Below are 23,997 nucleotides of genomic sequence, written 5' to 3' on the forward strand. Positions count from 1 at the left end.
GTATAAAGTAGCATCACATGGGAATACTCAAGTAAAGTACAAATATCTCAGAATTATACTTAATAGGCTAGTACTTGAGTAAGTGTACTTGGTTATTTTTCACCACTGATTATCCTAATATACAGTAGCTAATCAAATAGTAGGCTATAACCTACTTGTAAAATTCAGACTAACTATCAGTCCTCTCCATACTGTAGCGTCAGTCTGCTCCTTCATACATTGTAAATATTCCAGCACTGGTTCAGTAACGACAGTGGCAGCTTCACACACGATTTACAAAGAGCAGGTGAAGCATTTCATCCAAAGAACTTACATTGATGCTTTGATGCATTGTGCTTCTGTACTCTTTGCTTCACCTACCACAATGATCTGTTTGCAGTTGCGCAGTTTCCCTTTCATATGCTGCCTTCAGGTGCTATCGAAAACAACTCGGAATAGAAGTTTTTAAATGAAGTATCAAATCTCATCTTGCTGCAGGAAGAAAAAAATAGCTCTTGACGTTTGATTTCGTATGATATTCAAGGAGCACCACACACATATTTTTGTTATTATTTCCGACCACAACGAATCGTGTTTCCAACTTCCCTCAATATCCAAAGCAGGGAGAATTGGGAGGAGGAGACCATGAAGGCAGCACGTCACAAGCAGCGTGGGCTCGCAGCATCACCACCGCGAGTTAACGGCAATGTGAGTTAATGGGAAAGTTCACTCTCTGAGTTCAGCTGTGTGTCGAGACCGGGATAGTTTTACCAGGCGTGTGTTTCCAGACTTTCAGAAGCAATGCCAGGCTTTGGTGGAGCTGTGCCATAAAGCAGAAGGTAAGAGACGAAGGGAAGGATCATGAACAGGTGCGGCGGGTATAAACTCACATTTTAGGAGACAGCGAAAGGCTACGCCCTCGTGACCCATCTGTAGTTTTGATTGATAACAAACTATTAATTACGATATTGAGCTAAACAGGTAGTAAGAAGGTAACCACGCCTTCATACCCTAACTTAATGACTTAAATGTCTGACGTTAGGCAGTGCAGCGGGTTATTTGAAGTTTTCCATAAAGAAAGAGTTAAATGTGGATATAGGAACCTCTACATGAGAAGACATTGAGAGAATCCTGTAGGAGGAAGTGTGAAGTTATTATTGGCTCAGAAAGGAAGTGTCTATTGTAAGTATGTGGACAGTACAAGTGACCAAAACACAAAATAAGTGTCTGATAATTAATAACTAAAATATTAGTAATTTATAAAAAAATATTGCTCTTGACCTGTGAAACCCCTCATAGCATGTATTTTTTGGCCACAAATAATACTCTACATTATAAAAGTAAACGTATACTGTTCACTGGCACAGCTGGCTGAAATGTGACATGGCAGGACATTTCTGCCAAATCTTCACTATGTAGTCTATGTTTCAGTTTACCTGCACAGTTGGAATATTTCTCATGTGGCTCACCACTGGCAGCAGAGAGCTACAGTATAGAGGCTAGATGATGGCACACCATGTAACGTTTGGTTGATGCTGGACAAAACTGCTGCACAGCAACATGTGTGTATGCCTCAATTCAAACTGGTTATTTTGTTTGACGACAGCTTTTTCTGATTGTTTCCTTTGGCTTCCACTTTTAAGTCAGGGATGTTTTAAGAAGTGTGTATTGGTGTGTATGTGTGTGTGTGTGTGTGTGTGTGTGTGTGTGTGTGTGTGTGTGCTACTGCTGGACACTTAGAAGGCTCCATCAATTTTCTTCTGAAACATCACTCTGCTTTCTCCCTGACATTTTCTGATAAGGGCTGAACTTCAGAGCTGACATTTAACTGACATAAAAGCATCATTCATTTAGCAGATTGGCAGCACCACATACAGAGTCCCGCTGGCCCATCTCTTGTGTCCACGTCAGTACTGGCTGCCCACAAGCATGATAAGGGTTGGTTGACAGGAGGCGTTGACTGCAGATACACCCCCCAGTGCCAATCCATTATATTTGATTACACACATGATATTGCTTATATATCACTTTTTAGATACGCATCCAAAAAAAGCACAATGATCACTACTCTAGTTTTTCAATTTATGCATGCCTCTCTAGCATACTGTGTTCCTCATATGTCATAAAAATGTCTTTATCCATCATGTCTGGAGAGTTTAAGAATGGATTATAATGAAGTCTGGCTCATTTCAGCACCACAGAACAAGTAGCAGATAGTATTAGAGATAATTAAACACAATAATAACAAAAGTGTTTGTTGTATTAAGACAAAACTTATTTTTTGGCTTTTAGCTGATCTAGTAGAGCTGAAATGATTGGCCGATTCATTGATTAGTTGGTCAACAGAAAATAAATGAGAAACATTCATTTACATACATTACATATGCTAACCTAAAGTCACCATGAATGTGTTTTAGATTACCTGTACATAAAACAAACAGAGGGAAGTTTGGATTTAGGCTGGAGCCATAGTATGTGAACAGCCACAGTATGTGTGTGTGTGTGTGTGTGTGTGTGTGTGTGTGTGTGTGTGTGTGTGAGTGAAAGTGTGAGTGAAACGTATATGTGTACTTTGTTTGCAAACTTGCTTGCCTCACATTGCCCCTTGAGGGATGAATAAAGCATTTTGAACTGAAATGATAGAAAATAAATCGGCAACTATTTTGATAACTGATTAATCTTTCAAATCACTTTTTAAACAAAAATGCCAAACTTTTGCCTCTCAGCTTCTCAGATGTGATCTCCCTTCTTCTTCTTCTTTTTTTTTCATTGTAAATTCAGCATCTTTGGGTTTTGGATTGTTGAAAATGTAAATGCCACCTTGGCCTTTGGGAAATTTTTCACAAATTGACATTTTACGGAGAATTAAAAAAAAACAAAACAGGGAATCAATCAATTGTGAAAATATATATAATAAGCCTCTTTACAGGTTTTTTTGCAGTGTACAGTTTTTGTCTTATAGGACCGTCTTATCTTAGGTGACGTCTAAGCACCCAAGAAGACAAAATGCGTTAGCGTTCCCGAAGCTAAATCCAAGCACTCCACCACTAAAGCTCACTGACACTCATCCTGAAATGCAACCTCCCCCCCACGTATGTGACGGCTCAAGTAAACCAATGCTGCAGCATTGTATACAGGCACCGATATGCGCGCCATCGCAGGTGCCACAGGACAAAGGGCTATACTACACCTCACGTTTCTCTCACATTTCCCCTTCGATCAATCGCTAAAACTGAATAGTTGATCAGACTCCCCTATTGAAACCTTTTCATCCCCTCGATTGGGGGAAGTCAAGACCTATATATGGCTCTTCTTTACCCTGAGTGAATTAGATTACTCTATCTCATTTTGGTATTGATGGATAATGCCAGTATTTTTGATTTATGAATGCCAAAAGCTCCTGCAACAGGATCAGAGAAATAATGTAGATCTACGTCACAGCTGTCAGTCACAGTTGAGTTTCATTTCTGCTTATTTTACCTTGTCTAACAATCATAACACCGCTTTAGGTTACAGCAGTGTACGTGCTGTAACGGATAGTATTTACCAGTCTCTCTGTGAATGTATGTGTGTGTATGTGTGTGTGTGTGTATGCATGTGAGCGATTGGGAAAGGAGAGTCAGTGCCTGTGGGAGTCTGTTTTGTTTTCATTGACTCCCCAGTCTATTGTGTGTTCAGGCCCACTGGCTGCCTCTGCACATTTTGTTAACATTTTGTTGTTCTAAACTAGATTGTTGCCCTGAATTCAGGCGCTCATGGTGAGGAATAAAAGGCACCACTACATGTGCATCTGAAATGCTAAAAAAAAAAAAAAAAAAAAAAAGTAAATGTTGTGTTGTGGTGTGTTAACTTTCCATTGGCGTCATTTGTGTTATTCTTGAGGTAGGCAATATGTTACCTCAGACTGGCTAATAAGTAGCCTAGATATATTCTCCTCAATGAGTCACATCGGAAAAAAAGCTTCTTATAGATGAGTGATTGCTCGTTGGGGTCAAGTCGTGACAGTCATATCGCTCCTCACAGCCAGCAGTACACGCACTTATATTCTGCCTGTTATTGCTGTTTCTGACAGTATTCTGAATATTGCATAGCTGGTGTCCTTGTCTGGGTTCATTCTGAAGTTGAGAATGCTGTTCCTTCTAAGGTGACAGGGCCGCCAGTGACTGGGCAGAGTGTCTCAGGTAATGGAAACCTCAGGAGCTGCTGTCTGCTGGCTGTCAGTCGTTTGTCTACCAACCCCTTTCTGTCCTACTCACCTCCGGGCCCCATGCGGCCTCTCTCTCTCTCTGTCCACCTGCCTCTTCCTTTACAGTAAGCCCACCTGAGGCACACACACACACACACACATAGAGATCTTATAGGAAACGGAAGTGTGTGTAATGTTTTTAGCAGAGGCAGAGTGACTCAAGGGACAGAAACGAGAGACGAAATTGGCGATAGATGGATTGTTTACCTTAGAGTCAAGCTGATAAGAGAAGAAGAAAGATTTTGAACTCCCTAATCACCCCTGAGGTCTCCAGTCTCTTCTGAAATTTCACAGTACACAATTCATGGTTAACCCTGGATGTATGGAGTAAGGTATATATTATATATAACATGAGATTAAGAAAATTTGTCAGCATTGCTAAATGGAAATGTGGATTTTTATATGATTTTTGCGACAAGGAACACTGATTTACCAGGTATTTAATTTGCTAGATCAGCCAAAAATAGATATTCCTTTATTATTATTATACTCATTAATAGTTTCTTCACTGAGTTTCCAGGATACTTACTTCTGTAGATCACAATTATATTGATATTGCAGTATGAAATTCCATATATCATGATAGGAGATTGTGAGAGTATGGGCCCTTATTGGGCTATATAGTGTGTTTAAAAAGATAGCAGTTGGTTATCAACTTCACCTCTAACTGAGTTACTTTGTTTAAAAAAAAACAACAGTTTGAAATGGGATGATTTTTAATTTGATGGCATCACGTCCCTTTTCTGCTCTTCTTGGTCCACATGAGCTTTGTATTATGGCAGCACAAGCAGCTAACAAGAAGGTGTTCTTTTTTTATCCACAGAATCCTTAGTACTGTCAGTACAGTCACATTTTTCACTTTTTGACATCACAGGACAGTGTGAACTCTTCTTTGGAGAGTTTAGTAAGTGTTATATACAAAGGGCAAAGTTTTCTACAAAAAAAAGTAAAATTCACACAGACAAATCCTTGAAGACAGTTACAGTAGATAGACATCCTAAATTCATCATTGGGCTGGGCATAACGAGGACAGAGGAACTGAGCTGTGCATGAACTATGGTAGCTGAAAGTAGATCACCATACGCAAGGAACTGAACAGCGTGGCAGCGTGCCCGCCGTGCTGTAAACTAAGCCTTGTGCTCAGCCGAGCTTGCACTGCTGCTGTCCAGATTGATGGTAATTTTGACCCAGTGAACACAGAGGAAACAGAGTCTGTGCACGACTTGGGTTATCTTTCCCCTGCTGCGTTTACACAGACCTCTCAAAAACCAATTAATTCCTCTTGGGTACTGATTGAGCCAGTGTAGTTAATTTATACACTGAGTGACTTCACTCAGCACAGAGATACGTTAAAGCACTTTGAGAGACAACTGCAAATGCTGAAGTTTGAGAAAGAGAGAAAGAGAACTTTTTATTCTAATTATAACTATTCTAATTATCTGTTAACTCCCCCTGCTCTTTCATCTGTTTCACTGTGCGGATGTCTCTTGTTTTTCACTCTGTATTGAGTGTTTTGTCAGAGTGATTGTTATTTGGGGTGCTTTAACTGTGTGCTCCCCCTCATGCCTCTATGTGCCTTTTTTCTGCCTCTTTCCTGGTCAATGATCGTGGAGGCTGCGGTGGACATTGCAAATAAAAGTTGTGACAGCATTTGGTTGTGAATTCAGGAGGCTTATCTCCGCCTGATTACTGCAGTTACAGTCAAATCAAGCGCACCTTCAGAGCAGCCGCCTCACACTAAACTAAACAGCTATATGAGTCTCATGTTTTACCTGCAAGACTCATATTTTAGTACTGCTGTGTCTTAAATACCGCAGCTCCTTTTGTGTATTTTGATTCATAGTAGCAGTCTATTAACTTGTGTGCATGCATCTGTTTCTTCACTCTGTCAAAATTTAAGTGCATTCTTGCATTAAGTCCTGTATCCAGTGACTAACATGACTAAACTTGAGTTTGTGAAATGTTTTAAACTCGTTTAAACATTTGCAGAGACTTTACTCTGTGGAAAATGTCATCACATAATGAAAACAACTAGATAACTCTTTAACAAACCCTAGTTAGCATCTGCTCTCCCTTTACGACTAAGAATCAGGGCCCATAACTATGTAAACAGAATGCCTTCAAATGACATATGTTGTTATTTCAATGAGCAAAACATACCTATTAGGGATATAATAAAACAGAATTTCAACAACAAAATATGAACATGGAGAATTTGGGAATGGCGTTTGTGTTTGAGTTCAGCTGTGTTCCATAAGGTAACGATCTAGTGTTATTCAAAGTGAGAAATGTAAACAAAACCTTTAATGCCACATTAGTGGTTTGACCCATTCTTTATCAGTCTGTGTGTCTGTGTCTGTGTGGCCAGGTGGATTATCTTACACTCTGATTCATCTGGTTCATTTACAGGCCCATAGCAACAAGCCAAAGCCCTGTGTTACTTATTAAAGGGACGGATCTCTTTCCTTTCTTTACTTTAAGTGTAAACAGAGAGAGATAGTCTAACTGCCACGATTTGTGTGTAACTTGAACGGATGCCGTTGTGTATTAATGTGTGTGTTTTATACTGTAATGCTCAAATCTAAGACTGAATCATCTGGAGGGAAAACTGCTTGGAGCTGGAATTCATAAGATCATCAAGGGTAAAGAAATCTGATTATTTACAACAGATGCTCCACAACCTGAGCCTGAAGTCTTTCTGTCCAGCCATCTAAATGCTTTCAGAACATCCAATAGCATCTTAGCATCATACAACATTGGACACTTTAGATACATAGAGACAAAGGGAGAACAAACAGTTTCAGAACAAACAGTGACAGAAACAGAACTAGTTAACATGAACAACAGTAACACAAGTATTTCTTTATTTGATAGAAAGAATATTTTATTTAAAAGTCTTTAGGGCATTTGCAGTATATATAGTAGGTCTATATATATTTAAAGGAATCTACTTGAATTTGAAATGAAGACTGAGGCTGTCTGTCTCTGGAATGAAAATCAATGGCAGAATGCTTTCAAGCTCATTGTTTCAGTTTTACAACTTCCTTGTTTTGATTGACTCTCAGCGCTCTCATCAGTGTTGTTTCCAGCAGCAGCTGTTTTCATCAAAAAAGATCTGGTCAACCCACTGTACATTACCTGACCAGCACCAAATGACAGGCTAAGTTAGCAACCGACACAGTGGAGCATTTAGTAAATAAAAAGCCAGATATTGCCCTTAGAATGGATCTTTTGTATTTGTTGGTAAGTTTTTACATGTTTTTTACATATATGTATGTCCTACAAATAAATGAAGTGACGTAGCTGTTTCAGGTTGCCTACAAAGTCAGTCTGATTCTTAATTGATCAGGGGTGTTGGCTCTGGTGATTGCTGACTTTGGGTTTTAGCTTCACCTCTAAATGACACATGTTGACAGATGTTGATTTTTTAGCATACATTGGGTTATATTTTCTTAGATGACATCTTTGGTAGAAGCCATTTGAAACGAGGCTGTGAATGCCGCTGGAGTCCCTGGTGTGATGCATAAATGAACATTTTAGTTGGTAGAAAGCTGCAGTAATGCTATACTAGCGAGTGTGACCTTGTGCTCTCTGAATTTTAGCGGGGCTTTACTGAATAACTAAGTGTTTTAGATTAAGTACAAACACAGGCTTTAATTGGCTGGCTGTGAAACTGATACACAGTATGTTATTGGTTTATCTGTGCGTAGGGTTTACATCCTGGAGAGGTGATCTTGTCAAGTTGCATACAGGTTGACGTTCAAGCTGCGTGGTCAATGCAGTGATGTATTGGTGATTGAGGAAGACTGTGTGTTAACACAGACACACTTTAAGTCCAGACTTCTGAATGCACTGCTAAGGCATAATGAGGTTAAGTTTTCATACAAAAAATGTTTGTGTATTGGACTGAATTCATGAACTGTCTATGGAGTTTTTTGGACAGGACAATACTTATTACTTTAAGTATTTTTACAAATTTGACCAAGTAGATTCAATCACAAAAAGACTGAGCTGCATGCCCAGATTACACTAGTTTTCTAGGTGATAATTACTTTTCATGCAAATATTCATTGTACAGTACTTGTTACCTGATTGACAGTGATGGATGATCTATTGGTAAACAGGTAAACTGAACTGCTTGAGCAGATGTGATCCACTGGTTCATTGGAGTTGAAGTGGGATTACCAGTAGTAAAAAAAGACGCTGGAGACCCCAAAAGCGTCTCACAAACTCTTCTTGTTTTGTGCTTCAGAGGTCAATTCTAAATAACAGTACATTTATGTCATATTATTGATCCCTGAAATATTAATCTCTGCTTGTTAAAAGTTGCTTGGCTCATCAAAACAGTACCCCACTGTCAGGCTACAGGCGGGAAATATTAAACTGTTAAAGGTGCTAACTCGCTTTTTTGCTGGCACTGCTATCAGTGTAAGATAATCCCAGGCAATCACTTATCGGCGGTGCTGATGGATAGTGGCCGTGTCAGAGCCAGTAAGGGGAGATGAGCTGTCAGCCAGTTCACTGTTCCTGTGCACTAAGAGGCAATGGAGACCACGGACTTGTCAACGCCCCCACGACCCCCGTCCAACATGCACAAGAAAGACTTGTAAGAAGAGAGTGTGAGATATTTTTGTGCTTCATCAGTTAGCGACCCTCAACTTTTTACATGAATGTATACTGTATAGTTTCATAAGATCATTCTTTAAAGCAGCAGTCACACATTGAAGTTCTTGGTTATTTCTGAAGCACAATCAGTAGACTTGAATCAGTGACACTGCAGAGAAAGTCCTGATCTGTCTGGGCATGGAGTGGCAGTAATCTGACAATTTATCTCCCTCAACTGGAGAGATACCCCTTTTATGTCTGGCTGATAAATCCACCAGGCTCCTCTCCTGAATGATGTTTACAGAGCTGCTTATAGGTGACATGAAAGGAAGCGATATCCTTCTATATTTAGGTGAATGCATCGATCAATTATGCATCCAGCTCTTCCAGCACTGGCTTCTTGATTAGCTAGTTCTCATGTATTGCCCTTTGTGGCTCTGCTCCATTCTACAGATCATCTGCAAGAAAAATACACCACATAGATGAAATCTGCATTTGGATCTTAAGTGTGTTCCACAGGTGTGAGACTCTTTCTAAGATAATACATGCAGTTAGAGAATGCTTTTTTGTTTAAGTGGTGTGTTGAGTATTTGTCTGTGTGTATTAAATGCATATTGCTGGTTTCATGTGACGATGTTGACCATCATGGTAAAAACAAGGCTGCTGTGTCAGTAGGACCCACCAATATTGGAATTATGGCCATCAAATAAGAATTGATTTTAAAATGAGATGTTTTGTTACTTTTATCAGTGCCCATAACTTTGTTACTTGTGGACTATTGTTTTCCAAATATGAACATTGAGGAAGTTATTTTTGGTGTTCCTCCCCCCCTCAGCACCCGTTGGTATAAGGTGGCCCTCTGTCTGAGGTCGTGGTAACCATAGCAGGCCTTGGAAAGTGAAATGCGATGCGGTGGCCCTCTGGGCTGTGTTTCTGAATCACAACTCCATAATGAGCTGGCAGAGCTCCGGCTGCATCAAAGATGCAGCACCCCAGTATCTGTTTCAACTCACAATGCACAATAGTGCAGTGTCACCTGTGGAGGGGGAGTGGAGGCGGCAGGCCCAGGAGGTTAGAGCCCGAAAGCTTTTTACCACTCTGCTGTACTCACACCCATACATCCCCAGATGAGCTCACACTGTAAACGGCCTTACTGCCTAATTTATTAAGCTCTCTTTAATCCAAAACACACACTATTAAGTGCTCTAATATAACTCTTACTTTTCAAAAATATCATGATAATACTTTATAAATTTAAGTATCTACACTGTTCAGTTACTATGAACTCTCTTGGCTGTGGTTAGTAATTAGGTGATTTTTAAAGTCATTGTATCACAGTATGGAATTATGTCAAAAAATGATTGTGTTGATAGGGAGCAATGTTAGACTGGTATTTGAAAGCAGTAGTGATTAGTCATAAGACCTGTAATAGCCAATAAATAAGTCATGGTAGCACACGCAAGGGTAACCTATGCAGCTTAATAGTGATAGGTGTCAAGGAAGACAGTGACAGGTTAATGTTAGTCTAAGTGACAATGATGAGGATAATAAAAAAGTAGCTCATTAATTGTAGTGATTAACGATTCTTCATATTAGGTGAATTAGAATATTTACCAAATGCTTTTATCATTTTTTTAGGTATCATGTCAACATTTTCTGACAACTGTCCATCGGGTCCAATAGTAACTGATTCTCAGGAGACTTTTCAGTCTCTAAGTTTGACACAGAGCTGCAGGCAGAAGAAGACTGTCTGAGTGCTTAGTTATTCTTACCACAAAAGAATGATAACCAATGGAGCTGTATGACTTAACAACCTGGCTTTAGCTTATCAGAGGTCATTTGGATATGCTGTAAGAAGCCTTTGTATTGGTGGCTATTGTAAAAAAACAACAAAGCAACCTGCATTGACCATCTATCATTTACCATCCTGGCTGACTGTGCAGGACAGTCCTAAGAGAGAACCCTGAAACAGTATGAGCGGGTGTGTGCATTAGTCAGTGCAGGCTCATCATCACTTGCTGGGTTGGAGGACGTAGGAAGGGAACACGACTTTTGGCAAGTGATAGAAATGCACATGTAATACTCAAATTATTCATGGAACTGGTGTAGTAGGTTTAGATTTTAGTTTTACAGGATGACGAGATGGTGCCTCAAGTGAGAACTTCACTTTATATTTCACTCTTCATCACTCACTTTATCACTGTGTGCAGAACTGTTTTACCACCAGTGTCCTAATGTTTTTTGGTGAATTTTTACACAAAAGGTGAGCTCATGATAGTGTAAGAATTGATCCCTTTTTGGGCATTGTTACATTTCATGTTGGTTCTTGGAAAATCTGCAATTAAATGGGTCTCTTAGCTAAATGATTACAGTAGCCTCTGTTAAAGATGAGATAGTGTCTGAAACCCTTACACATATTAATGTTATGTAATTTCCATTTGCATGTACAGTATGTGATAGGAATAGTTACTAGTAAGCTGGAGCCAGCAACTGGTTAGCTTAGTATAAAGACTTAAAACGGGGACACAGATGAACAAGGTGACCGATTCCGCCAAAAACTGTTTCCCCCTGTTTCCAGTCTTTATGTTAAGCTAAGCTAACCAGTTGCTGGCATATCAGTGACATACTGAACAGACAAATATGAGAGTGGTTACAATCTTCTCATTTAACTCTCGGCAAGAAAGTGATATTTCTGTTTTTATCATAAGGGCATTTTTGATCACATGAAGCTGTTCTTACAATAAATTATGAAGTGTAATGTAAAAAAACTTAATAAAATCTTGGAATGTTAGGCACATCTGATCAAACACATGGTTACATCATTATCGACTTCTAGCACTGATAGTGGACTTCACTGCTTCTCTCATGTGTTTCTTTTTAAACCAGTATCACAACTGATAAAACATCTAATTGTACTTAGTTTTCATTTAGAACGCTTATCAAAAGCTAAACTAACACGTATGTGCTGTAAATCTGTTGCACCCTATTGTATGTTTTTCTTAAGTGCACCTTCCTCTGTTTCTCCAGGAGAGTCTTCTGACCCAGCAGCTCCCCCCAGTGACCCCCCCACACCCCTCCTGACTCAGGGATATCATGGGACCCTTCCCCTTTCACTCTTCCACACTCCCTTTCCTCTTCCTCTCCCTCCTCCTCCTGTCTCACCCCTGCACCTCCTTCAGGCCCCAGGTTGTGGAGCGAGCGTCTAGCCCCGATCAGCCCCCGCCCTCTGGTAACACTACGGGGTCTGGCAAGCGGACATGTACGGACAAAGTGGTGTGTAGACCTGGCATCCTGCTGCCAGTGTGGTTGCCACTCAACCCTCCACTGGGGGAGCAGACAGGGAGGGCTCTGGTCTACTTCCTCTGTCTCATGTACATGTTCCTGGGTGTGTCCATCATTGCAGACCGCTTCATGGCATCTATAGAAGTCATCACCTCTCAGGTATTATTGAACTTCATCGTTATAGTTTATGAAATGAAATGCACTCAGGAATTCTTCTGCTACATTCTTACTTTGTCAATAATGATCAGCGCTTTGGTCCCATTCTACTCTCTGTTTCTGACTGACTCAATGTGCCATTATACCAACCACCAAACTATAAAATACATATCTTATCATATTGGATTATACTTACTGTAAACTGAATATTATAGTGAAATGTGTAAGATTAGAAATACAATAATATCTGAAAGGTTTTATAAAATAAAAATGGAAACCAACTTTGACTTTGGTTTAAGTTGTAGCATCACTTTAGCTTTAGCTTTAGCAATCCCAATATCAGCATCCTGCTCACTGTGTTTGAAGCAGCTAACAGCTTTTGTCAGTCTTTACTCAGAATTTGGTTCTCTGTATTGACGCCTTGGAAAAAATTAGATGCTGACAGAACTATCCCAAATTTATTCCCACACCCTTATTGTCCTTTTTGGAATATCATATGTAATCCACAGCTCCTGGATTCTCCACAGGTAGCATGTATTTCTAGTCGGGCAGAATTTGTCGTTTATCCACATGAAATGCTTTGAATTACAACCAATAAAACTGTAATTATGTGATGTAGAATCAGATCGAAGCTTCTAAACATTTATGAAATGTTTTTTTTATATATTTTGAATGTTACACTGTGAGATTGATTAGGTGGTAACAGCGTCTTTGACATTTTCACAAACATCTGTCCATGTAGGAGAAAGAGGTAACAATCACCAAACCCAACGGTGAAACGACGGTAACAACGGTGCGAATCTGGAACGAGACTGTGTCCAACCTCACACTCATGGCCCTGGGCTCCTCGGCACCTGAGATCCTGCTTTCTGTTATTGAGGTACACAGCATTTCACATCCTTTTAAATGCACCTTGATACAAAAAAAATCACTGTGAATACATACCTTTACAAAGTCTGAAATTGTCTTAAATTTTACATTCTTAAAACATGCATTTGGGTTTTAGAATGTCACAAAAATCTGGGACTATTCAGGATATTTTATTTGGTTATTAAAGATTATTTTAGGTTATTTGGTTATTTTAAATTTAACTCAGTTCCAGTTAGCATTAAAAAAAGGTTTGTGATGTTTGTTCCTTTTGTCTTTTTTGTCTCTTAAATGTTTCACTTTGACAGGTGTGTGGACACAACTTTAATGCGGGGGAGCTCGGCCCAGGCACCATAGTGGGCAGCGCTGCCTTCAATATGTTTGTCATAATTGGTATTTGTGTGTGGGTGATCCCTGACGGAGAGTCTCGCAAGATTAAACACCTGCGTGTGTTTTTTATTACGGCTTTCTGGAGTATTTTTGCCTACATTTGGCTCTACCTCATACTGGCTGTCATCTCACCTGGGATTGTAGAGGTGTGTTTCTGCTCACTGTATATGTTTGGCTGTATTTCTAATAAATCAAGTGTGTAAATCATTTAACTCTCACATTGTCTGTATCAGGTGTGGGAGGCTGTAGTGACGCTGCTTTACTTTCCTGTGTGTGTGATCTTGGCTTGGATCGCTGACCGTCGCCTACTCTTCTACAAATATATGCACAAGCGCTACCGTGCTGACAAGAGACACGGGATTGTGGTGGAAATGGAAGGCGACCTTGCACCCAAAGGCACTGACGTGATCATGGATGGAAAGTTCTCAGACGGCAGTTCGTGCCCTGGAAACTCCTCCAGTGTGACCGTGTCTGTGCAGACAGGCAATGAACTAGACCAGAACAAAGATGAGGTAAGGTGTTGCTCAGGGAGAAATGCTGTTTTAGCCTCACATTACAAGACTGAACTCCGTACAGTATGAAATCATGTGAAGCTTTTTTTCTCTCTTTGTTATGTTTGACATCTCTTTTCACTCAAATTTGCGTAAAGAGAATCAAGTTTTCTCTTAAAAAAGAGAGCATATTTCTATAGTATTTTTAAAAGGCTGGAGAAAAAAAAAGAAAGCTACAAGCAGGGGAAAGACAGGAGTTACACATCTTCTACCCTGTCAGGCCCACTGGTGGTTCTAATGGTCTCATGACTTTGAAGCTACTTAATGGGAATATAAGGGGAATCAGGTTTCCTGAGGCTAGTAGGTCTCAATCCCAGCAGGAGTCTGAATGGCAGGAGTCCAGACAGCAGGACTCCTAACTACAGGAAGTTGATCAGTAGGGGGCTGAGCAGTAGGAGTTCCCAGAGTTTTTCATGAGAAATATTGGCAAATGGCAAATTGCATTTCATAAAAGTTTTGTCTCAAGAAACACCAATATTTGTGTCATGATAAACTAAGCTATTTGTTCTCATTCTGCTGGGGACTCCCTCTGGACCAAACCCTCTGCAGGACCCTACTTCACACACAGCTTGTGTAGTAGTCGTGACTTTTGTTGTAAAGTGCAGTACTGAGTAAACTGTTTTGCACAGCATCTTTTTACAGAACATTTGAGAGAGTCTCTACATAGGGTTTCAACTAGCGATTATTTTCATTATTGATTAATATGCCACTAATTTCTGATTAGTTGATTAATCATTTAGTCTATAAAACATCCGAAAACTGTGAAAAATGATCATCAGCATATCACAGAACACAAGGTGACTTCATTAAATGTCTTGTTTTGTCCAACCAACAGTACAAAACCCAAAATATTCAATTTAATATAATGGAAGACCAAGAAAAGCAAACAAATTCTCTCGTTTGAGAACCTGGAGTCATCAAATGTGACATTTTTGCTTGAAAAATGACTTATACAATGAATCAATAATCAGTATAGTTGCAAATATTTTTTTCAACTCCTTGCTTAATCAACAAGCCATTGTCGCTCTGTCTATATATTGTGCAACTGATTTTCTTCCTTGGATAGGTGGTCCGTATTCTGAAAGACCTGAAGGAGAAACACCCAGACAAAGACCTTGACCAGCTGATTGAGATGGCCAACTACTCTGCCCTGGTTCATCAGAAGAAGAGCCGTGCCTTCTACCGTGTCCAGGCAACACGCATGATAATTGGTGCTGGAAACATATTAAGGAGACATGCTGCTGAGCACACGCGTCGCTCTGGTACCAGGAGCCAGGAGGACATGGCCACATGCTCTCATATTTGTTTTGAAAGTGCACAGTACCAGTGCACTGAGAACTGTGGGACCCTTACCCTCTGGGTGATCCTTGAGGGGGGCACAGGCCAGAACACTTTCTATGTGGACTACTGTACAGAAAATGGTTCCGCTAATGCCGGAGCAGACTATGAATTCAGTGAGGGAACCTTAGTGTTTAAGCCAGGGGAGACCCGGAAAGAGATCAAGGTGAGCAAAGGGAAAAGAGGAAAGGTTGTTATCTTAGTCAACAAAAGTGAATATTGTCATTGACATTTACTGCCACTAAATATCAATGGGACCCCAAAATCAGTCAATTTGAAAGTAGTGTTGTATTGTGTTTCAAGTGTCTGCATTAAAAATGGTTTGGCCTTATGCATTCATGAAGAAAGTGACCCTCCAATGCTCTGTACTCTCTAGGTGGGCATCTTGGACGATGACATCTTTGAGGAGGACGAGCACTTCTTTGTGCGTCTTCAGAACCTGAGGTTAGACGAGGGTGGAAATGAGGGGACAGGAACTCCACCCAAGGGTAGACTAGTGGAGCCGCTGGTTGCCACCATCACTATCTTAGATGACGACCATGCCGGCATCTTCACCTTTGGTCAGCGTGTGCTGCGGGTGAGTGAGAGCACAGGCATGCTGATGGTGACAGTGGTGAGGAACTCTGGCTCTAGGGGCACCGTTGCTGTGCCATACCATACAGAGGATGGCAGTGCCAAGGCTGGAGTGGACTACGAGGAGACCAGAGGGGAGCTGGAATTCACCAATGAACAGACCAGGTGAGGTGCAGTCAGCAACCAGAGGTAATGACTGGAAAATAAGACTGTAGGAGCAATGTGTTACCTTGACACATCGATCTGTTCTGATGGGATTTGTTGATAACAAGAAAACTATAGAATATTGTAAGACTAATCCTGTAACACAGAAGATTTTGAAGGAAGATAAAACTGTAACTGCAGTGTAGGTTGTTATCTTACAGTTCAGAACAGGCATCTTACAACATTTCAACATTTTCTAATTTGGCCAGCTTTTGTGAGTTGAATAGTAGACAAACTGAAATATGGTCTGTAAACCACATGAGACAATGATTAAAACTACTAAGACTACTGTCTTTTCAAACCAGTGTTACAGACACACAGCAGTCTCAATGTTTCATATTTATACTACTTATTAGCCCATTAGTGCTTTAAGGAAAGGGGCACCTAAACCTCACTGAAAGATTACTATGGGTCATCAGTCACCCACTCCAGATGGAGGAGGTCCCATTAGACAGAATTACCTGACGACTTGACACCCAAAGATAATCCCGTCCCTGATCAGGTGTGGGAACCTCTAGTCACCCCATGTAAGCTGACAGATCCTTTTCCCATTAAAATTTCAGGTTATATAAGCTGTGTTTGCACATGGACTAATTGTACACTTAGTGAAAGACCCAGTTATGTAACATGGCCCATCAATAGTAAAGGGTAGGACATTTTGTGAATGATAGTTAATGGGGTGGTTAGCCATATTATTTAATATGTTCATTTTACTCTGCTGTGATCATAGTGTAGTGTTTATCTACGTTGTCAGCAAGTCATCAAAGTATCCTGCAAATTAACTATACAGACATTATTGATTAAACAGAGTGTTGGTATGTTACAAGACATTTAGTTTAGCGTTACTGTATTTCTTTGGCACACTGAGGCGCAAGAAAACACTATGTTTAGGCCTGAATTATTTAAAGGTCCATTGTGATTAATTATTTAAGTCACTTCAATTGAGATGTGATTTAGACGGTGGAGCAAATGTAAATGTTTAAGTGGTAGAGGTTTTGTGTGTTGATGCACTTTGTCATTCATCATATTTTATTTACCATCAATTATTTGTTATAGAAGTAAAAAATATCTTTGTTTTGTGTGTGTGTTTGTGTGTGTGTATATGTGCGTGCATGCTTGCATATCTCCAGTCAGACCTTACAAGTGCGCATTATAAATGTGGAGGAGTACGAGAAGCAGGAAAACTTCTTCATTGTGCTTGAGGATCCCAAATGGCTGAAGCGAGGACTCTCAGGTAAATCTGATTCATTTAATAAATAGCATTTTAAAATAAGGAACCTGTGTTTTCATGATTACAGTGATGAATACAGTGTGGGATGATAGTGAAAGAAAAACAATTTCCTTTCTCATTTACGTTAGCATACACTCAAAGTACATGGCAGCAATATCCAAGATCAAGTATCAAAACATTAACAACAGCAACACAGGTGGCTGAATGCTGGGCTCCTTACGTCAGAGCCAGTAACCGAAGATTACACACTGTCATTCACTGCTGTCTCTGTTTCACTGTAGCACAGGCACTGCAGCCAATTATGAATTTAGTATCCTTGAATTGCCTGTTCCCTGCAACCTCAATGTGTCAAAAGGATGATGCGGGAATTGGATATGTGCTTTTTAATGAAGGAAAGAACAATCATCTATATCAGTTTGTAATATAATTTATTTCATTGAGTAAGAGTGGAAATTAAGGTTAACAGTGGAGGAACAGTGTGCATGCTGAACTGTGCTGAACTGATGGATTAGGCCCTGGAAATAGTGTTTAACCTGTGTTACCTGTATACCGTTGTATTGAATCATTTTCTCTTTCTTCACAGCACTGCTGCTAAATCAGGGTAAGATAGGTTTGGGTTTAAAGGTGCAATGTGCAGCATTTTAAATACCAATGTATAATTGTCAAATTGAACCCATACTTAGGCTGTAAATGAGACAAGTGGTAGCTTTAGTCTCACATCATGAACCAGTGTGAGTGTGTTTTGCAAAGTTAGTTTAACTTCCAAAAAACCCTATTGCTTCCTGTTGCAAAGAGGATTTTGCTACTTTCCTTTAACAGTGCCTGGTATTGTGCTTGTATTTGTTTAACAGAAGAGCATAAACATGGTTTCACCAGTTCTTATTGGTTTACTGGGATTATGGCTGATTTTCCCAGGTTGTGTAGCACCCCCAACAAGCTCTGCCAATCATATACTTTGAGTTATGGATGGGTACGGTCAGGTTTAAGGCCTTGAGTCTGTGAAAAAAAATCTGCCTGGGACAATCAACAGGGAAAGAAATGTCCTTTTTGCCATCCCAACACCCTGTTTCAACAGGAAATACACCAAGTAATGGGAGCTAAATGCTTCACACAGCACCTTTAAAATGTTACATTTTGAAAGTGTGTGCAATGTGTGGGATGTTTTTTTTCATCTTTATGCTTTATGTTCGGGGCCAGTACTCATGGATTTAGGTACAGGATGTGTGTGTGTTTTGTAAATGACACAATAAATTATAAACATGATGAAATATATCTGGCTGTAATTTATTTATTACTTAATTAATAAATATTGTCTGTGTTCCCATATAGGCAACCCCACCCCTGAGGAGGAAGATGCTAGGAGGATCTCTGAGATGGGCAAACCCATTCTAGGAGAGCACAGCAGGCTGGAGGTCATCATAGAGGAGTCCTGTGAGTTTAAGGTGTGTGAGCGGCAGATAGAGGGCGTTACACTAGCAATAAACCAACCAGTCTGTGCACTACAAAGATATTGCTGAATACAAGGGATAGACCTTCTCACAATATTTTAGGTTTTGTTCATTAAAAATCTAAAGTGAAATACAAAACTGTCAGCATTAGAAGTGAGAATAGTTTGTGTAAGTTGACATTTGTGTGGCACCAGGGAATGTAATATGTAACGTCTTATTTGAGTGATATTACTTTCAAAAGCTTTGACAAATATAAGCACTACAGAAAATTGAGTTGTTGTATACAAAAACATGTGTTATGTAAGTGTGGAAAAGTTGTTTGACCACTTGGCACCCTCTCACACATCAGACTCCCAATGGAGTACTGGACCAGGTACAGTTTCTGCCAGCATGCTGTGTGTGATGGGACTGATTAGACTTGTTTCATCTAATTTTCTCATTAAACTCTCATTATACTCTTCTGATTACAAGAATACTGTATATTCACAGCTGTCCTTTCTCATTCATGCATCACCTGTATTTTGATTTAAGATGCAATGAGGCAATGTGTTTGTATTATTGTGTGCTGTGTGTGTAATGTTAAGGTCAGTTTGTTCTGGTGAAGCCAGTAGTTTTGTGGGTATGAATATCTGTCATATTCATATTTGCCAGGGCTGTTGTTTAGTCATACTGAGATTAGTCTGCATCAACTAACCTATGAAACAAACTTATGATAAACCTTTTGTGATTTTGGAAAGGAAAATCCTGAGAGGCTGAAGTGACAGAGATGTGAAGTCATCTGTTCTGTGTACATTCATGTGAATCATGGCCTTTATCTCATTACTGACCTATTTAATCTGTTGTAACAGAGCACTGTGGACAAACTGCTGAAGGACACAAATCTGGCTGTAGTGATTGGCTCTCACTCGTGGAGAGAGCAGTTTATTGAAGCAGTCACAGTCAGTGCAGGTCAGTAGCAATTATATTTGAACCTTTTGTTTGTACTTCTTATATTGATTATTGTATTTTTTGCAGTACTTTTAGTGAAATCAAGAAAAGTAGTGATCAGAGGGAAATTTGTATCTTAAAACTACATCCCTGGAATCTCCACTTTCTCTATTTTGTTTGGGGATGATATCCACAGGATAATGAATGATGATTTTGCCAGAACTTATTACAACTATGCATCTGACCACTGCATTTTGGCATTTTCAGAGTCCCTTCGCTCACTTTTCAGCTTTGATTATCAATTCCAAAGCTTTTGCTCACTGAATGAAAGCTTATTTTATTAATGTCAACTATGTTTTGCATTTACTCAAGTTAAGATATGAAATTAACCATTCTCAGAGCAGTGGAATAACCATTTATAATTTAAGGTTACAACTGATTAAATAAACTAGTGAGGTTTGTATTACATGTTTGATTAGCTGGACAGTGACCAAGGATGCATAACATGTAGTTAATTCATGTCAGTACGTTAATGTGAGATATATATCTCAGACCAACCATGAACAAGACTAATTTCCCGATATGGACAATCTCACTAACAATGAATAGAGAAGGGATATAACCTTAAGGATTTCATCCAAATTGGTGCTAGCTAACATTAACTTGGCATTCACAGGAAGCATGTGCTTTGCCAACTCAAAAGGAGTAGTTCGCCATTTTGCTTTCTTGCCATGCCATAATTTGACAGCTCTTTCCTGATTGGCCCAAAGTGTGACTGCATCACTTGTGGATGCTGACATGCTTTCTGTTGCTTTGTGATTCTTTTTAAACAGGTGACGGAGATGAGGAGGAAGGACAGGAGCAGCGAATGCCGAACTGCTGCGACTATTTCATGCACATATTTTGCGTTTTCTGGAAGGTTCTTTTTGCTTGTGTCCCGCCCACTGGGTACTGGAATGGCTGGGCGTGCTTCATAGTGTCAATCTCTGTCATCGGTGTCTTAACAGCCATTATTGGGGACCTTGCTTCCCATTTTGGCTGCACAGTAGGCCTGAGAGACACAGTCACTGCGGTGGTGTTTGTAGCACTGGGGACTTCACTTCCTGGTGAGTGAGTGAGTGAATGAGTGAGTCTACTAATGAGTCTGGATTTTATTTGTTAAATCAAATGCAATATACAGTATATCCTCAACTGGGAGGTACACACTGTAAAGCAATATTTAAGTCAGTTCATGTATTGCGTAAGTCTTAGCTAGGCTCATAAATACTGAAAGGTTATCTGTTTGATTTAACAATTGAAAACAATGTCTACTGAATGACCTCATTTTCCAACTCTTTTTTTCCCAGATACCTTTGCCAGTAAAGTGGCTGCTACTCAGGACCAGTATGCGGATGCATCTGTGGGAAATGTGACAGGAAGCAACGCGGTTAATGTCTTCCTAGGCATTGGGGTGGCCTGGTCTGTAGCTGCAATATATTGGGAAGTCAAAGGTAAGGTCTTCCGTGTGGAACCCGGCTCACTGGCCTTCTCCGTCACGCTCTTCACCATTTTTGCCTTCTTCACTATGGGAGTGTTGATGATACGCCGGAGACCGTCCATAGGCGGCGAACTGGGAGGCCCACGGATCTCTAAAATCCTCACGTCACTGCTTCTCTTTGGTCTCTGGTTTCTCTACGTCCTCTTCTCCAGCTTGGAGGCCTACTGCCATATACAAGGCTTCTGAGAAATCACAGCTGGGGAGAGTAATGACTGCGCAATCACAAACACACACATCACCAGGACATTCACCTGGACAGTACTGTTACAGTAAATACAGCTGAGCAGACCTATCATCACTTGACAACTGCTGCCATGGTTCATAAAAAATGTAATCAAAGACAGACTTTCACATGCAAATCTGTACGTCACATCCATTGCGTGACAGTTCCAGTCAGTAGAATTGATTGTGACAGTATTGATCATTTTCACATAAGTGGACTAAATAATATGCAGTGACTGTTTTTGATAAAGGAGAGCAAATGGTCAACGTGTACTCTGTGAAGTCTCTGGATTTTGCTTGATAATGGCTTGATGCCTGATGACTCATAAACTGGATTTCAAGTTTGGTCTTCTCCTCATGCGTATAGAAGCTTTTGAATCAGGTAGACTGCCTAACCTAGTGATTGAGTAAGATAATCAGTGACCGCTGTTTTTATACAGACAAGCAATGTAAGTGATAATACATGACAAGCTGCTCTGATATATGAAAACATTGATAGAGGAACGCCACTCTGCCTTGCCTTGTTGCGGTGGAGTCGTTTTGTTTATCAGGACACCTCTGACTGTATCATCACACTTATACCATGGCCACTTGTCACAGGCAAAAAGAGAAGCTGTGTTCAAATTGTCATTCATTTTTTTTAAAGTTTGTTGTTGTCATTAAGAATGGACCTAAGTATGGATAACCCATAGTTAGGTCTGTTTGACCAGTTAGAGTTAATTGATAACAGCACAAAGCAAAAATACTGTTGCTATGGTTACCTTCAATTTTTGTGCGCAGATTTAGGATGATAGTTAAAATGTTGACTGGAACTGTTTGAGTTTTCCCGGTGTACAATTTCGAAAGAAACCTCTCCAGCCAATCAGAAGCAAGTATTTTCTGCGGCCATGGTATAACAAACTGAGAGATAAGCTGCTGTTGTAATATTGCATCGCAAAATTGTTTATCTCTGTTCAGTTATGTGATACGGGGCATTGTTTAGTGCACTGGTTCTCTTTTTCACGTCAAGGACCCCTGAACTGACACAAATTAGACCATGGACCCCCATCTTTGTCCCAGGGTCCCCCATCTCATAAGATTTTTGCTTTTAGATGTTTTATTACAGAAAGTGTATGCAACCGATGACCAAAATAGTCATACATTATGTCAATGTGTTACTTCTGGATGGATTTATAGTGAAAATAAATTATTCCCCTTTTTGCTGGGGACCCCCTGCAACCCTTTGAAGGACCCCTGGGGGCCCCTGGACCCCACTTTGAGAACCACTGATTTAGTATAATGTACTGCACCAACTGAATTTGATCTCACTATAAGTATTGATAAAAATGATCATAAATGCACTACATGGACCCAATATTGAAATGTATAATAGACAAAGAATTACACCGGCAATGAATTTCAATGAGCTGCAGTACCTACTATCTGCCATTTAGTGTGACTGTTTGAAAGTGATGATTCATTCACCCCTAAAGTCTTATCTGTTTATTTATCAATAGTGTAATTTAATCTATTTGTAATTCAATGTATATTAGCTGATATGGACAAAATATATTGTTATTTATTGTAAGTTGTCATAATTACATTGAAATTTTAACTGAGTGTGTCTCCATTGGATCCATCACCCAGACTGCTTGTTTAGGTACTGTATCACTTCCTCATTAGTGCAGAAGAAGACAGATTGTCTGAGGGCTTGGAGGGAATATGGCATATCATTAGTTTGGGCACACTGGCAATGTGCCCCGTATTATGCTCTTACATTCTGTGTGCCATGTTAAATAGAAAGTATATTTTAGGATTGTACATCCAAAAACATGTGGACAGCAACTTCAGAAGTGTGTTATCAAGAAAAAAGCAAGATTGAAAAACATGGCCCCAAAATGGACATCTGAGTTGGCAGTCCAACTCATTTTTGTGGATGAGGGACATGGCAACACAATAACACACAGATAAGTTATAAAACATTTAAAGTCACTACCTAGACGCCAATCCAAAGTGTTCAGGCATTTAAGCAGTATAAGACGATCAGCTGTATCTAATGATGTGCTAAGGTCTAAAAGAACTAAAACAGGATGTCCCTGCATCAGTGGCTAAAAGAGATCAGTCATCACATTGAGCAGAGCAGCTTCAGTGCTGTGCAGGACTCTAAAAACAGGTAGACACTTCTCAGATATCAATCCCATATATGAGCAAACTTATATTAAATTGTTTTTTGTGTAATACAAAGGTCAGCTACAGTGCTATAGAGGTGGAACAGTGGGTGCAGCATTTTATTTCCTTTGACTATTTTAAAGCATCAACATTTGGCAGCAACATTTAGCTGAAATGGTACAAAAAACACTGTGAATGAAGAGTAAATAAAAATTTAAATCTTGGGTACAAGATTGTGTACAAGATTTTGTATGTATATAATCATTTGTTCCTTGGTTTTCTGAGCTGGGAAG

The 23,997-nt window shown here is 39.8% G+C and overlaps 1 protein-coding gene across 1 annotated transcript; it reads left to right on the forward strand.

Moving 5' to 3' along the window:
* The first annotated feature begins 656 nt into the window (after positions 1–656).
* On the forward strand, positions 657–23,621 carry slc8a2a (solute carrier family 8 member 2a). Its single transcript, XM_044371557.1, has 12 exons — positions 657–818; positions 11,858–12,271; positions 13,011–13,148; positions 13,444–13,671; positions 13,759–14,037; positions 15,143–15,580; positions 15,791–16,152; positions 17,322–17,425; positions 18,752–18,864; positions 19,719–19,818; positions 20,631–20,903; positions 21,144–23,621. Exons 2-12 carry the CDS (start codon positions 11,924–11,926, stop codon positions 21,518–21,520), a joined length of 2,760 nt encoding a protein of 919 aa, XP_044227492.1. The 5' UTR covers positions 657–818; positions 11,858–11,923; the 3' UTR covers positions 21,521–23,621.
* The last annotated feature ends 376 nt before the right edge of the window (positions 23,622–23,997 follow it).

This window comes from Thunnus albacares, chromosome 13, assembly GCF_914725855.1.
Source record: "Thunnus albacares chromosome 13, fThuAlb1.1, whole genome shotgun sequence".
In the NCBI taxonomy this organism is placed as follows: Eukaryota; Metazoa; Chordata; class Actinopteri; order Scombriformes; family Scombridae; genus Thunnus; species Thunnus albacares.

Coding starts and splice junctions, on each gene's coding strand:
- slc8a2a (XM_044371557.1), top strand. CDS start 11,924: ATGGGACCCTTCCCCTTTCACTCTTCCACACTCCCTTTCCTCTTCCTC. Junction 12,272..13,010: donor TAGAAGTCATCACCTCTCAG/GTATTATTGAAC, acceptor CTGTCCATGTAG/GAGAAAGAGGTAACAATCAC. Junction 19,819..20,630: donor AGCAGTCACAGTCAGTGCAG/GTCAGTAGCAAT, acceptor CTTTTTAAACAG/GTGACGGAGATGAGGAGGAA.